Below are 16628 nucleotides of genomic sequence, written 5' to 3' on the forward strand. Positions count from 1 at the left end.
ACTATCCATGCCTACTCATTCTGTGAGACCCATTCTAACTTAAACATAGTGGCTACCAAGTACTCGGAAGTGGCAGAGGGGGGAGGGGAATGGAATTTTTCCTAACTTCACCTGCTACATCTGCTGTTCTGGTGCCTGGAGGCATTGGTTTGGTTATAACTACCCGAGGGGCCAATGCCTGACTCAGAAGTGGAAGTGTGCTCAGTGGAGGGAGGGAGCTGAGGTGGGGGATAATGGTGGATGTGTAGGTGTGGCTATGTTGGTGGCAAGCCCTCAAAATTGACTATCATTGGGTGAGATACCATCCATCTTCCTATCCTCTGGTTGGCTTAATCACATATCCCTTGTGGTCAGGCTACAAGTCCTTGTCAAGCCATGGTTCCCACTTTGTAGACCACTGCTCCATAACTCTGTTGAAATATGCCCAAAGCTACTTATTTCAGTGAATAAAGCATAATGACACAGGAGGGAAGTAAGTCTTGTCCTTGTATGGCTAGTTTATTTAATAGAAAAACTTCCTAGCTGTAGGCCTGCTCAGAGATTGTTCACCAGCAGAAGGCATGAATTTGTACTGAACCATCTATAAGTAAATGAAAGCTATCCAGGGCATGGTATGTGGAAAAGTTAACTGGGCCAAAGAGGAAATCTGATTTAACCTTTAAACTAAACAGTTTGAATAGGGAATGCCAAGGTAATGTACTAACCTATGTGTATTTACATTAGTGTAATGCTTCTTGCAAGTCCACTGTAGAAAAAGAAATTAACCAGATCATCTTCCCCTTGGACTCTGAAATAATAGCATTCTTTACTATTCATCTAGCACTGGTAACTAATGACTATGTAAGCCTTTCCCTACATCTAGACACAGTTGGTTCAACAATGTCATATTTAGATAGCACTTTTCCTCTAAAGAAATGAAAATAATGGCAAATTGATTATCTGATTCATTCTTAGAGCCTCAGCATCAAACATCAGTTTCTCTCAAACATCAATTCATTCATTCATTTTCATTATAGGAAGTTTACAAAGAGATGATTATGGCTATTTCAGAGATGTAGCAATTGAGGTAAACAATGGTTAAATGGCTTATCTCAGGTCACATGGTGGGTCCAGAACAGTTCTTTCAATCCAAGAAGTTATATTAAATACCCTCTTACCCATATGTTTGCTTGAGGGGCTTAAAAACTCAGTTCTTCTGGTGGGAAGGTCTTGTATCTTGATCTCATTATAGGACTCAGGGGTTCCAAGAGAAAATTCAGTCAACTCTTCTTCCATCTGAATTCCAGAAGGATCAATGAGGTTGTCTTGCTTTTCAGATTCTTTCTGTGGACTGTGAGACACACAAAACATGTACACCTACAGAACTTTTCTTAGGTTGTGAAGTTTTTGAGACCTTTAAAAGCAGGAAATGAAATAGTCTCTATAAAATCCAGCAGAGCATGTAGGGAATATGGACTTGTATACAAACTAGGATAGGGATGGGGAGAGGAGAAGGGAGAATTTTTTAAAGGATTGTGAGAACCTAAGTAAGCCCTCATAGCAAGACTTAAAAGAGAGAGTATTCAGGTTGGTGTAAAAGCAATACAAGTCAATACTTGGTGAAACTGGTTTGTGTAGTATTAGTGATGGCTCCGAAGGAATAGAGAAGGCTAGAGGGAAATGTCAATACATTTATGTGGAAAGTAATCACTGGAATTATGCTTTTAAAATACGGTTTTGCTTATAAAACCAAGGCAGCTGGCTTTGTCCAACTGACTGGCCTTCTAACTATGAGACAGGATCACAGAGAAAGGGAGGGTACTCTGTCATTGGAGGGAATCACATCTTTTGCTTGAAACAAAAGTGCATACAAGAATGCTGAACAGCCCACCAGAGGAAATCCATAGTTGATAATGACTCCAAGACAAATTAAAAAAAACTGTACTTTTGTGGTAACAAGGTGTCTACGTGTTAAGTGGTTAGTAAACCCAAACCATGACTCATTTTCCATGAGTAGTACTGACAGATGTGTTAGTGAAAACATAAACTTCCTACTATTCTCTCAATTTTATTTTCTGCCTTAAAAACACTTTGATACCAAAAAATATCATCATCATCATCATCATCATCATCATCATCATCATACTTTGAACATAAACTTTTCCAGTGAGATCTTTGTTCTCCAAATATGCTTTTATTTGTCTTTAGGAACAGGGACTGGACCTTTGATTACATTTGCATAAGAAACTCCCTCCTCCAATATAGGATTGGTACCTTCTTTGCAACTTGGGAACTTTAAGACAGTGATCCAGAGCACTAAGAGGTTCAGTATCAGCCAATATATGCCAGATGGGGGACTAGAATCCAGGTCTTACTAACTCAGAGGCTTTCTCTCTATCCACTTACTATCCCATATTGCCTTTATAGAACACTAGTCTTTTCAGACTGTTCTTATTAATAAAACAAATGGGTGTTTTTATATTAATCCTATGAAAAAGGCACTGACTGCCAGATGGAAAAAAATAGTTTGTGACTAATGAAAGTAATGCATAATACAATGGTATATAAAATTAGTATATGAATACAAACACACAGGAAAGAAATCAGGGAGAAAGGGAAGTTCAATTAATTCAACCAATATTTATTATTATATGAAAAATAAAGAGGGAAATTAAGAATTTAGTTCTTCCATAAGCTCTACAATACGTAAGCATAGCCTCAAGGCATGGCCTGTGTTCTAGATGTCTAAATGCAATTTATTTCACTAAACATTCATTAGATATGTTATGTGTGCTCACCCTTGTGCCAGATGGGTATACCTTCCTCTGTATCCATTCTATACAGTGGGAGAGGTAAAAGAAGGAGATAATGGTCTCTGATCTTAAGGAGCTCATAGTTTGTGTGGAAACACAATACTGGAGAAGCTAAATGCTTCTCTATGGACAAATTAGGAATAGCTTACAAACAACAGGAACATAGACTGAAAGCTGTAAGAAATCTTCAAGGACATCAAGTCCAACCTCCTCACTTTAGAGGTGAGATGACTGGGGCACAAAGACTTGCCCAGGCTCAGAGAGCTAGAAAGTGTCTGAGGTTGGATTTGAATCAAGGTATTCTAATTCCAAGTCCACTGTTCTATCCACTTTGCCATCAGGGTGATGGCATCAGGGTGATCCTGGAAAGAAAATAAAAGGCTGATGGATAGAAGCAAATTTGAATGGAAGTCATAAAAAATGGGATGAATATGGTTGAGAAGAAAACAACAGAGGAGAAAGGATATTCCTGGCAAGGAGGTAGCCCGAGCAAATAAATATTCTTTTACTGATATCTAAAGATGACTTCACCACCCCCAAGCAGACGAGGAATGTCAAATATTTGGAGATACACAATTTCCCAGAGCCAAGGCCCAACAAAAGCAGGATGTTCCTTGAGCTTGACATAACAACAATCCTTTGCACTCTGGATGATCTCACCCTCTGACAAAGTGTATTGCTTTGACTAGCACCAGGCATTCACTAAGAAATTTGTGATTTTCATATTAATTAATAGGTGTTTAGATTTGCTGTAGCTCCCCCTACTTCCCAGAAACCTGAAAACCAGAAGCAGGTGATACGCTGTAGCCTAAACTCTTGACATGCTCACAATCCCATTGCTTATGTAACTGCCAAGTGAACTGAACCAGATACTGCATACCACATACTGTTCCCGCCATGTTAACTCTGGTTCTGTACCCTGCTGAATGTTCACAAGGCTCAACAACCCTTATGCAACCTAGAGACTGTTCCCATGGGACCCAAGAACATCTGTATTGTCACAAGAAATGCCAAACATGGAAATTGCAACTCAAGACCTAAAAATGATTTTGCTGTGATCCAGCCCCCTTGTGGTTTTTTTTTTATGTATATAAGCTCTGCCTTTGCCCCAGCATGTTAAGTGCTCCTTCTCAGGAAGGGGGTCTTTGCTTACAAGCATTTTCCTCACTCTGAGATTAATTAAACCGCTACTTTATTTCTGACACACCTGCCTCTGGCCTGCTTGGTTTGGCTCTAGTCGTTTCCAGCTTAGAGGCCAGTACCAGTATAGTTAACAGAAACTTTTAGTTATTTTTCTAAAAAAAATAAGAATAAGCTGTTTTTTCTCTTTCTTTCACCTACACTCCTCTCTGACCTATGGTAAAAAATAAATTTAAGATTAATTTTTTTCAATGAATGAAAATAGGCATTTTTTCCCCTCTCTCTCCCATATACCCCTACAACTGGGGAAAAAAAAAATAAAATGCTTATAACACATGAATGATCAAGCAAAATGAATTTCTGCATTGACCAAGTCCAAAGAATGTAATATTGCTTTTTGCTTGTGGTAGAAATTTTTGAGTAAGCCAGTCATAGTGGGGGAGGGTTAAAACTTATACTCTAGAAACCAAGTTCTATTTTACAAAGTCAATAGTCCCCAAACACAGATATTGGTCCTGTGACATTGGCCTTATGAGCAAATTCCCCAGACACTAAGCTAACATTTCAGCTAACATTCCATTTTCCAAACCTGAGATTAGATCCATTAATACCAGAAAAATATCCTAAGAGGCCAACCAATAAATAAAATACACTCCAGTACAAGAAGGAAAAAGAGTTAGTTGTACTTATAACCTCACCCTTGTTGTTTCAGCTCCATGATGTCAGGGCCACATCAATGAAGAACTCTGGAGTCAAAGCTAAGAGTAGCTTGTTGCTAGTTCATGACTTGGACTGGAGCTCTGCATAAATAGAAAGTAAGCTTGGCACAGTACTTAGATTTTGAAAAAGATTAGGAGGAAAGTAAGAAAATAGGTACTTCTTAAGCTAGCAGCAAGTCCAAAAGAGTCAGACCCAAGGCTGGGCATGGTAGATAGAAGGAGCAACTGTTTATACTGCAGGAGTTTTTAAACACAGAAAAATTAAGTGTGGAAATGTATGTTTTATTTTCCTTTTTATCAGCAATCAGCTTAGCTAAACCTCATTTCATATTTCTCATTAATAAGCTTTTCTTCTGTTATTCCTGGCACAGAGTGACCCAGAAACAGCTAGATTGATTAAAAATAGCTTCCAGTAACTGGGGCTTCACATGCTGCCTGCAGACAATGGGGGCTAGAAGAGACTAGAAGAGACCACTATACTATCCTACATGAACCACAAGTGTAAAAGAAGAAAACCATCCTATCTCTTTCAGGAATCTCATGGAGGTTGCAGTGAATCTTGAGGTCCCCTAAATGTCCCACCCACATTGTAGACTCCAGAATTCTAGCTAGACAAAAGGTACTCTTGACTGGTGGCAGGTCACATTGGCTTCCAAAACCACTAGCAGAGTCAGTAAGCCTAACCCCAAACTCCCAGGTGTCTGGGTCAGTGAGTTGGAAAGAGAAGTGATTTGGGAAGTGAAACAACCCTTCTTCCTCTTTAGTCCTACCCTACGACCTAGACAAGGCTAGGAAGAGGCTGACTAATCCTAATTACTCAACTGCCAAGATTCCTTGTCATCCTCAGATCCCCCCAAAAAGTCAATGTGTTTTCCTTCCCCACTTCTACTTCAAAATTAGTATATATCTATACCTCTGCAGTAGAACCACTGTTATAAGAGAACACAGAATCCTATGTTAGAGATGGAACAAGCCCCAGAACATAGAATGTTTAAACACAGAACATAGGAGTTGAAAGGGCCCGTTGGAATTGTCCAGCCTCCTCATTCTATAGTGAAAGAAATGGAGAACCACAGAGGGAAAGTGACCTGTCCTATCTCAAAAAATGCTCTTCCTCATCTGAATGGGTTGTCTAAGAACAAAGTGAGTTTCCTCTTACTTTAAGTACTCAAGCAGAAATTAGATGATCATCTGTAGGGAGATTATAAAGGATTTGCCTTCATGGGTAGAAGACTCTAAAGTCTCTTTCAAGATCTGAGATTTTTATTCTATGAACCTAAGACACAGAAACAAAGTAAACAGCCAATTCTCATTCTAGAGAAGTTCTCTTTTTGCCTGAGATGGCTCCTTACAAAGACTTTTCTGGTCCAAGCAGTGGCAGTGATTATTTTAGGACAGTAGCAGAAAGATCCCTGCACTTGAGACTTTAATTATAGCCCCAGTTAAGATGTTAACTGGTTATATATCCTTGGGCAAGTCATTTAATCTCTTTGGACCCTGTTTCCTCATCTCTAAAGGGAATAATAATAGTTTTCCTGCTAACCTGTTACAATAGTGTTATGAGCAAAAAATGAGATGATAAGTGTGAAAGCACATTGAAAACTCTCCTGGGTTTAGAAACTCTGAGGGTCATAGTTCAAAAACATTGTGAAAACAACCTGGAAAGCCTTAAGAAAACCGGCTGATGCAATGATCAATCACAGTTCCGGAGGATCAGTGTTGAAGAATGCTATTCACCTCCTGACAAAGATATGATAGGCTCAATATGAAGAATGAAACAGACATTTTTAGACATGGACAATGTGTAAATTTGGTTTTTTGACTACTTATATTTATTATAAGGATTGTGTTTTTCTTTTATTTCCTTCTCATTGGGTGGTGGAGAAAAAGTAAATATTTGTTAATTGAATAAAAAATTAATTAAAAAAATATTCCTCAGGAGACTGGTATTGTTATTAGAAATGACAATTAAGTGACCTATCTTTATAAGTAAGGTTCTACAGGCGAATTGGGACTACATGGAGACCACCACCTCTTTAAGGACCTGTGAGAATTAGAAAAGTAATCAAATAATCGATTGATCAACATTTATTAAACACTTACTACTGTACTGTATGCTGGGCTCTGGAGATATAAAACAATGAATGAAACAGTCCCTACTTTAAGGAGTTCAAATTCTAGCTTCCCATTCTTTACTTTTTTTTTTTTTTGCTTTTTGGAGGGCATTTGGGGTTAAGTGACTTACCCAAGGTCACACGGCTAGTAAGTGTTAAGTGTCTGAGGCCAGATTTGAACTCAGATCCTCCTGACTCCAGGGCCAGTGGTTTATTCACTGCACCACCTAGCCACCCCCCATTCTTTACTTTTAATTCCCTGAAAAACCAATTTCTTCACCCTCCACAATCTGGCTCCCACCTACCTTTTCTCAGTCTTTTTCATAGAATCCCCCTTCATGAATTCTATTTTTCAGTCAACCTAGACTCAACTCCTTCCCAAACTCAATGCTCCATCTTCTGCCTCAGTTCATTCACGTAAGCATCCTCCAGGTCTGGAATGAACATCTCAGAGTCTTTACCTCAGGGATTTGAGGCTCGGCTCAAGTGATAGCTCCTTCAGGAAACCTTCCCTGATGCTCCTCTCCTGGCTCTTTCTGCTCTTGCTTCCTGCCTTAATTTTCCACGTACTCCACTCAATTATCTACATATTGTACTCCTCCATATTAAAGATGATAATGGATAACAGCTGAAAAAGTGTTTTCAAGGTTTCTATAACATTATAGATGCATTATTTTTTTTTAAGCAATTGGGGTTAAGTAACTTGCTCAAGGTTACACAGCCAGGTATTTCTGGGTGGGTGCTAAGTGTCTGAGCCTGGATTCGATCCCAAGATCATCCTGACACTGTGGCCGGTGCTCTTTCTCGCTGTGCTACCTGGCTGCCCCTAGATGCATTATTTCATTTGAGTAGAATGATAGCAAGAATGACTTTATTTTTGTCTTTATATCCCTCACACACTGCCTTGCACAAAGGAGTCCCTTAATAAATGTTTGTTGAATAGAACTGAATTGGGAGACAATGGTGTGGGTTCACTCCAGTCATTTTCTCTATAGTCTCTGCTGAGCTCAAAGGGGTGAAAACTCCAGGGGATTTGCATTTTTCTCCATAACTCTGGTTAGAGCAAATGAGTTGCATAAATCATCTGTGAATCCAAGACTCACTGCTGGATGAACTGCAGAACTGTTATTAAGGAAGGCAAGGCAGAAAGAGTGGAGAATTTGAGGGAAACAACAATGACAACAACAGTAACAATCCAATTTGGCAAGTTTAAAACACCGGTCAGACATTTTTCATGAACAATGTTGAAATGTCAAGAAGTGTTTTGGAATAATCTTGGAGTAAGCCATTTTATCCCTAGAAAAACAAAGCCCTCCCAGTAAACTAATAGCAATTTCTCCAGTTCTAGAAACTAAAGCTAGAATGGGGCAGCACCAACTATTGCTCCTACTCCTCCCCATGTTAACCAGATTATAGTCCTGAACACAGCAACATTCAGCACAGGAAAATACCCCAACATTCAGCCTGTCTCAGGTTTCTTTTTTTTTTTTCATTTTCAACCAAGCTATTAATGAAAAGATCATAAAATAGCAGTTTCTCATCATTGTACATTAAGACTGCACTCTTCTGAATGGAGATCAGACTTTCTGAGTTTCTTTTATGACACTTGGGAGCCACAGGCTCTTGTGGCTCAGGGATTTCAATTTTTATAAAAGTTCTTGTTAAAGAATCACTTTTAGGGGTGGCTAAGTGGCACAGTGAATAGAGCACTGGCCCTGGAGTCAGGAGGACCTGAGCTCAAATCTGGCCTCAGACACTTGACATACACTTACTAGCCATGTGACTTTGGGCAAGTCACTTAACCCCAATTGCCCACCCCTCCCCCCCACAAAAAAAGAAGAATCTCTTTTAGACATCTTTTTTGTGGACATAGACCTGAACTTTCTCCCTTTCTTCCCCTCTTTCCTCTCTCCCTCTCCCCACTCTTTCCTTCTCTCTCCTTACCTGTCTGTCTCTTTGTCTCTGCCTGTCTGTCATACACACACACACACACACACCCCAAATTGAAGCCATCATCAAGTTTTCCCAGAATAAAATCAGGACCCAATCCACAGGAACACAGGAATGAATGCAATTTTACTGCCGTACTTGTAATACCAAGAGAAACATTACTTTCTCTAAGTTAACCACAAGCCGGGAGTGAGAGGTAAATGCTCTCCATTCTCTGTGCCAATATTCTTATAAACATTAAGATCTTTGAGCAGACAGGAATATCTGGACCCAAGTAGAAGTCACTTCACAACCTAGCTCACAAGTAAGCTTGGAACCCTGTTTAACAAGAGTAAGCTTGAAACCTTGTTTAATAAGATGTTGGAGGGGTGTCTACATGCCCTGGAATTTTCTGAGGGCTCCAAGTTATGTCTCATTTTTTGTTTCTTTGTTTTTGTCTACCAAATCAATAACCAAGTGGGATTTTTTTTTTCAAAATGCTATCTAAAGCCAGTTTGTGTGATTATTGGAGAAGGAGTTAGGTATATTATTGACATTACAAACAGCTTGGTGTTGGGTATGTTTCCAGATGTTGCAAACACTTTTCCCCCTGGTCTGGCACTTACTATGTGGTCACAGCAAAGTCACTTAAATTTTCTGATTATCAGTTTCCTCTGTAAAATTCTGATAAGGCCACTATAACCTTTATCACAAGATCATTATGAGGAAAACATTTTTTAAACTTTAAGGTGCTAAGTAATGCAAATTATTATGATTAGTAATAATAATAAACATTTAAGTGCTATGTAAATGTTAGTTATCAGTTATTACCATGACATAGTAATGGCAATGTGATTAGGATGATCAACTGTGAAAGACTCAGCTACTCCAATGAATACAAGAATCCAAGACAATTCCAAAGGATCCATGATGAAAGACACTATCCACCTCCAGAGAGAACTGATGAACTCTGAATGCAGACTGAAGCATGTTTTTCTCACTCTCTTTTTCTTGCCTTTTTTCCAATATGGCTAATATGGAAATAGGTTTTACATGATTTCACATGAAAAGTGGATATCATTCTCAAGGAGTGGGAGAAGGGTCTGGAGGAAGGAAGAGAATTTGGGACTCAAAATTTTAAAAACTGAATATTAAATAAACTAAAAATTTTAAAATAGGAGAGGTCATTCTTTTCCCTGAGATCAAGAATCATACAATAGCATTATCACAGCTGAAAGGGACCTTAGAGCCATGTACTAATTGTGGTATCAAAGTCAAATAGAAACAGGAAACTTCAGGGGACTTGACTTAGAAAAGAGCCTTAGAGCCATGTACTAATTGTGGTATCAAAGTCAAATAGAAACAGGAAACTTCAGGGGACTTGACTTAGAAAAGGGCGTATTGACTTAGAAAACCACAAATTAACCTTATCTATGTTGTATTGCATTTTTATTTATTATATAAACATTTCCCAATTAACATTTTATTGTGGTTCAGGCCATACTCCAGAGTTTTGCCAGTGGACTGAGGCTGACCTTGACACCTCTGATCTAGTCCAACCCAATCATTTTACAAATGAGGAAAGTGAGTCTCAGAAAGGTTAAGTGACTCACCCAAGGTCATAATAACAAAGACATGATTAGAACACAGGCCTTTTGACTCTAAATCTAATGCTTTTTCTCCAATAGGACACACTTCTAATCCTACCAATTTAAAAACTATATATTACCACCTCCTTAAAAATCTCTGAAATCTCATATCTTTAATTTGAACAGGGACCTCAGAAAACCTTTTTATTTCTTGGAGACATCATGGTAAGGGAAAACAGTATGTGACAGGCTGAGATAAGCCTGAGAAATGTTCATCTGGTGTATGCAAAGGTCCAGGTATCCCAACATTATTGATGATTCCAAGTGTCCCTTGTGGAAAACGTGACATGAATCCTCCATCCCAGTCAGGAATTGTTAGCTGAGAGAATCTTTCTTCCAGACAAGCTAGTCCATACCACCTCCTCCCCTCCTATTTAGTACTACCTACAATTACCATTCCTCCAACACCAAAAGGAGACAAATATTTGGAGGAAGGTGACAGAAAGGGCCATGGTTAGAGTATGCTGCCATGGGAGAAGGCTATCTGGGACTGGGGGCCTGGAGGTGAGCAAAGGAAAAGTGGCCATCAGCCTACCTGGTATGGCAATTTAGGGATGTTTATTGGCAGGTCACTGGGTAGAATGACCCCACAAGATATTGGTGCCCAGTCACCCAAGTAACAGCTCTGGACATTTCTCCATTTCTCTCTCAGAACCTCAGTGGAATCTAATAGCACATATGTATCTACCAAACTTTATGTATTTCCCCTGCTACTGATTCCTAGGCATTTGTCAGTGAGTGGATAAGGGTTAAGGGTTACAAGATATGAACCATTTCTTTTCAACTGGACCTGCGACCCTTCTGCTACATATTAACTTCTTGTTGTTCATCCTTCATTTTTCAAAGAGGAACCATACATCACGGAGTGGTGTCTTGACTTGTGGGTGAATTGGATGTAAGTGAGGTAGAGCTGCACAAAGTCAGCAGTCTCACTCTCTTCCAGAGTCATCGAATTGCCATTGCCAACTGGTGATGGCCTGGGCTCCTTTATGCTTTCTGCCATTAAGGTGATCTGGTCTTTTTATTTTTCCTTAATTGTGGCATGGGGAGGACTAGCACCTCTGGTGTAAGGGCACCCCTTTTCAGGGCTGCTCATCTACCTTTGGGGCCCACCTTTCACCCAGATCTCCTCTGTGGCTCCAAGAAGCTGTAGCATTTGCATTGGCCACACCCGGTAATATGGTCTCAGCAGACAGGTCAAACAAGGTTTGAGGGTAACAGATCTCAAACCTGAGGGTGAGTTAGGGCTATATCTCCCCCAAGCATGTGAAGACTTCTCCAAGAGTAATAGGCAGATGAAAACAATTTTTTCCAATGCCCACAAAGGCCAATGAAGCCTATGTGCTGTGGGGTGCATAGAACTTAGACATCAAAGACACCTATTAGCTTATAAATGACTCTAAGGCTTATCTATGCCTAATAATAAACTTTTCTACTGTCTTAGCTTTAAATGATTTCTCTAAATATTATATTAACCTATTATGACAAAAATTATGACATTCTCTATAAAAAAGTTAATAATAATAATTGCTAGCATTTACATAGTGCTTTAAGGTTTGTGAAGAGCTTTACAAATATCTCATTTGATCCTCACAATACTCTGGAAGATAGTGCTATTATTATCCTCATTTACAGATGAAGAAACTGAGGCAAACAAAAGTTGTGACTTTCTCAAGGTCACATAGCTTGTGAGTGACTGATGCAGGATTGGAACTCAGGACTTCCTACTCCAGGTAGGAACAACTCTCTCTATATATACTAGCTACAGGACTCCCTGATTAAAGAACAGATCTTCTTAGTTCTAATCCGGAGAAGGAAAAACTGGCACCCAGAGAAGGGAAATCTTTTCCCTAAGGACACAAAGTAAGTCAGTAATGGAGTTGGTATTAGAACCAAGGTTTTCTAATTCTCAGTTCAATATTCTTTCTGCCACACCAGGCAATCTTCACAATGTCTTGTGCCATGATTCCTGCCCATGACAATATGCTTGATACAAGTCTATTATTCCTATGAACACTGCTCATGAGCCTAGCATTGAAATGGTGAGATGTTATCAGCTCATTCTAGGCTGACTGCTTTACCCCTCCTCTCCTGCCCCACCTCTACAGAGAATTAACAGTCTGGCTTGGGCTGAGACCCTCAGAGTAAGGCAGCAAGAAGGGGAAATACTACTGTGTTTTAAGGAAAATGGAAAACAGAAAAAAGTCTCTTTTCAACATATTTTGACTTCTCAGCTGCAAGAAAAAGCCATTTTATTTTCCCCTCAGAAGTTCTGACAGCAATAAAGCTGACAGCATTCTCAATTTCAAGATTCTCTTATCCAAGGCTCTTCTAGTCACTTAGAGTTGGAATAGATAGCCTCCAAGGTCCCTTCCTTTATTTAAATCTATGATCCTATAACATACCATTTCTTTATGAAGGCTAACTCCCACTCTCTGGTCAGAGATCTTTTAAATGACATTTTTCCTTATTTAAGAGGTCAAACTCTCCCAAGGTTACAATCATACAATAGAATATCAGAGTTGGGAAGAAAGCAGATAGTAGACATAATTAAAATACAGGTCTTCTGAATCCAAATCCAATGCTCTATTATAGTATAATTTATTCCTAATCCTACCAACTCCAAGAAACCAAAATATTCCCACCTCCTCAGCAGAGATCTCAGACCTTATCTTGGACATAAACCTTGAAACACCATTCAGCGGGAGCACCTTGGGAAAAGAAAACCAGAATAGGAAAAGCTCACCTCAGGTTTGGAAAGGTCTGGGGTACCCCAACATTCCTCCTACTGATACCAAATGACTCTTGTGACAGTTCCCTGTCCCAGAGAATTTAGTCCCTGTCCCTACAATACCATCACAGCTGGCAGTCTCCTCAACCTCAAAAGGAAATACTGTGGGGGAGGAGGGAGGCGACAAGTAGAAGGCATGGTAAAGGGAAAACAGGCACAGGGGGCTGAGTAAATGAGCAAAGGGAGTCAGGCTATCCAGTGTAGTGGTATGACGAGAGCAAACTGGAAAACATCAGGGAGGAAATTCATGTTCAGATGCTGGCACTGCTAACTAAAGCCCTATTTCCCTCTGCCCTCATAAAAAGACTGGCTACTGTTCTCCGAGTGCCTCAGTGGACTTTAGCTTGTGCCTACATTGCAACAGTAGGCATACCACTGCTGCTAATTCTCAGCCTCTGCCTGGGAACAAGGGCAGGGGTTACAAGATATAAGACATTTCTCTGCAAGAAAATGCAGGATTTTTCTGCCTATAAACCCACTACTTTATAGTTGACTTAATTCTAAGGACTGTGGATAAACCCTTCCATTGTCTTATTTCTAAATGATACCTGTACCTGCTATAATCCTATCTCCCCGCCCCCCAACTCTCCTTTCCCCACTCCAAAGACTCACTAGGGAAAAGTTTTTCCAGTCTGAGGGGAAATGCTCTCCTAGATATTTCTGGATCCAAGATCCTCATAAATGTATCTACTTTTTTTTCAGTGAAAACAAAATTCATATCAGTCAGTAAAAATGAGACAAACACAATGCATTTACTCTAATTAGTAGGAGAGTGCCTGTGATACTCATCTCCTTTCACATGGCAGGTGCCTGGGACACAGAAGTAAAGAGCCACAACCCTTGACCAGAGGAAGGGGGAGGGCATTACAGTAGAAGCACACATCAGTGCTCACGAGTGCCCCTCACCCCACCAAGACCCCGCTGTAAGTGGGACTGGAACCCCTATGAACACTGGGATCATGGCGGCTCCCCAGCAGTCAGTCACTAGGATGCTTCTGTTCTGTGGCCCCTCTAATGCTGACCCATAGTGCTCAGATCCTGGGCTTCCAATTCTTTTGAAGAAAGAGGTTCAAGAAGGGATTCCCCAGCAGATTAGCAGGGAAGCCTCACACTGGGAATAGTGTTATATTTTCCCCATACTTCTGCCCCACCCTTGAAGCCAGGTATCTAGCTGATTCTTCTGTAGTTTTTAAGATTGGGGACCAAAGGGCACCTAATGCTCCAGTGCATGGGTGGGGAACCTGTGGCCTCAAGGCAACATGTGGCCCTCTAGGTTCTCAAATGTGGTCCTTTGACTGAATCCAAACTTGTGAAGTTTGTGATAACCTAGAGGGCCACATGTGGCCTCATCTGTGCACTAGTGTTTTCACCTGAATTGGTAGTCTTAATATCTGAGTTCAAATCTGAGTTCTGTCACTTACTGTCTTTGTGACCTTGGGCAAGTCCCCTAAACTCCCTGGGACTCAGTTTCCTTCCTCTATAAAATGAAGGAATTGAACTAGATTATACTGAAAGTCCACTTTTGTCTCTAAATCTATGATCCCATGCATATGATTCCCATGAGTGAATGCTACTCAATGATTATTTATATCCCTTTGTATTACTTTATTGTGTATTTGAGTTTTTGTTATAAAACTTTAACATACATAATTTTATTTTAAATACACACTAAGAAAACTATTTGCATAGATTGTTTTGTGAAAAGAGAAGCATACTTTTACAGAGAAAGTCTGTGTGGGGGGAGGGGCGGGTGATACATAAAATTTGGAAGCATAATATTAGGGAATGGATAGAAAGTCTTGTCTAGTAGAAGGAAAAACTGGCATCCAAGAAGGGAAATGTCTTGCTCAGAGGCTCAAAGTTAACCAGTAATGGCTAGAATTCACCTGATTCCTAGTCCAATATTCTTTCTACCACACCAAGCTATCTTCACAATGGCCTGGGCCATGATTCCTACCTATGACAATGACCTTGCTACTAATTATCCCTTTGGATGCTAGTCAGCCTGGCATTATGGTGATGAGAGGTTATGCCTGCCTCACCCTCATCCTAGGCTGTATCTGACCCATTCCTTTACTCCTCTCATTTCTAAAAAGAATTAACAGTCCTTCTCAGACTGAGAGGTTCAAAACATGAAAACATAAAACGGAAAAAGGTCAATTTTCAATATAGATAGATATTGACTCTCCATCTGACACAAGAAAAAAACCTTTTGTATCTTCCTCAGGAGTTCTGACAGCAATGAAGCCCATGGCCTCATTTCTAAATTTCAAAATTCTCTTAACTAGGATTCCTCTAGACTCTTAGGTTGGACTTGATGACCAGCAAGGTCCCTGCCATCTTTACTCAGCCTATGACTCATACTGTTTTAGGTAACTACTGCCCTCTTGTGTTTAGTGATTAGACTACCCCGCCCCCCCAGTCTGGTAAGAGAGACCTTCCTCACTATATGAGAAAGTAAACTTTCCCCCAAATCACAGATCATAGAGTGTCAGAGTGGATAAACCCTTCCATTGTCTTATTTCTAAATGATACCTGTACCTGCTATAATCCTATCTCCCTGCCCCCCAACTCTCCTTTCCCCACTCCAAAGACTCACTAATTAGGGAAAAGTTTTTCCAGTCTGAGGAGAAATGCCCTCCTAGATATTTCTGGATCCAAGATCCTCATAAATGTATCCACCTTCTTTTTTCAGTGAAAACAAAACTCATATCAGTCAGTAAAAATGAGACAAACACAATTCATTTACTCTAATTAGTAGGAGAGTGCCTGTGATACTCATCTCCTTTCACATGGCAGGTGCCTGGGACACAGAAGTAAAGAGCCATGACCCTTGACCAGAGGAAGGGGGTCTTCTGGTCCAACCAACTTATTCTGTAGATAGGGAAACTGAGCCTCAGAGAATTTGTGACTTGCCCAAAGTCACATAATTAGCAGGCCAGAGAGGTGGGATTTGAATTCAGGTTCCCTGATTCCAAATCCAGTGCTCTCCATGACACCATGCTTACATCTGCCATCCATGTCTCTGGCCTAGCCTAGGACAGGCTAATACAAACATCCTAGCACAATGAACTGAGGGCATATTGTTGTTGCTGCTGTTCACTCCAGGAAAGGATGCTTTCCAGAAAGTTTCTATGGCCTCGCCACAGATGCTAGCAAATACTCAGATATGGTAAGGCCATTCACTGAAAAACAGCTACAGAACAGGGAAGCTAGAACACTTAATCATCAGCCAGCACACCACTTTGCTCATTGCCATAAGTCCGTGTTTAATTAGGTCAGTAGCTGGAACAAACATAGGACAAAGGGCATGGGTTCCATTCCCGTGATCTGTTTCATGTTCAGAGACACACCTCTAAGCTTGCCCAGCACTACCCAGTCACATGCTTGGGTGGGAGAGATTGGATGGTTCAATACAATATACCCCAGATGCAAAAACACAACTCACTCTCTCTCTCTCTCTCTCTCTCTCTCTCTCTCTCTCTCTCTCTCTC

At 40.2% G+C, this 16628-nt stretch overlaps 1 protein-coding gene across 1 annotated transcript in view; it reads right to left on the bottom strand.

Annotated features, from left to right (window-relative positions):
- Nucleotides 1-16628, bottom strand: part of LOC138147034 (uncharacterized) — an 88736-nt gene that overhangs the window by 39752 nt on the left and 32356 nt on the right. The window contains exon 11 of the mRNA XM_069069182.1: nt 1158-1330. Within this exon, the coding sequence (XP_068925283.1) occupies nt 1158-1330 (173 nt within the window). The remainder of the gene's footprint in view (nt 1-1157; nt 1331-16628) is intronic.

The sequence above is a fragment of the Petaurus breviceps genome, unplaced genomic scaffold, assembly GCF_028583685.1.
Source record: "Petaurus breviceps papuanus isolate PSGF00001 unplaced genomic scaffold, PetGlider_PUasm1.0 90779, whole genome shotgun sequence".
NCBI classification, from domain to species: Eukaryota; Metazoa; Chordata; class Mammalia; order Diprotodontia; family Petauridae; genus Petaurus; species Petaurus breviceps.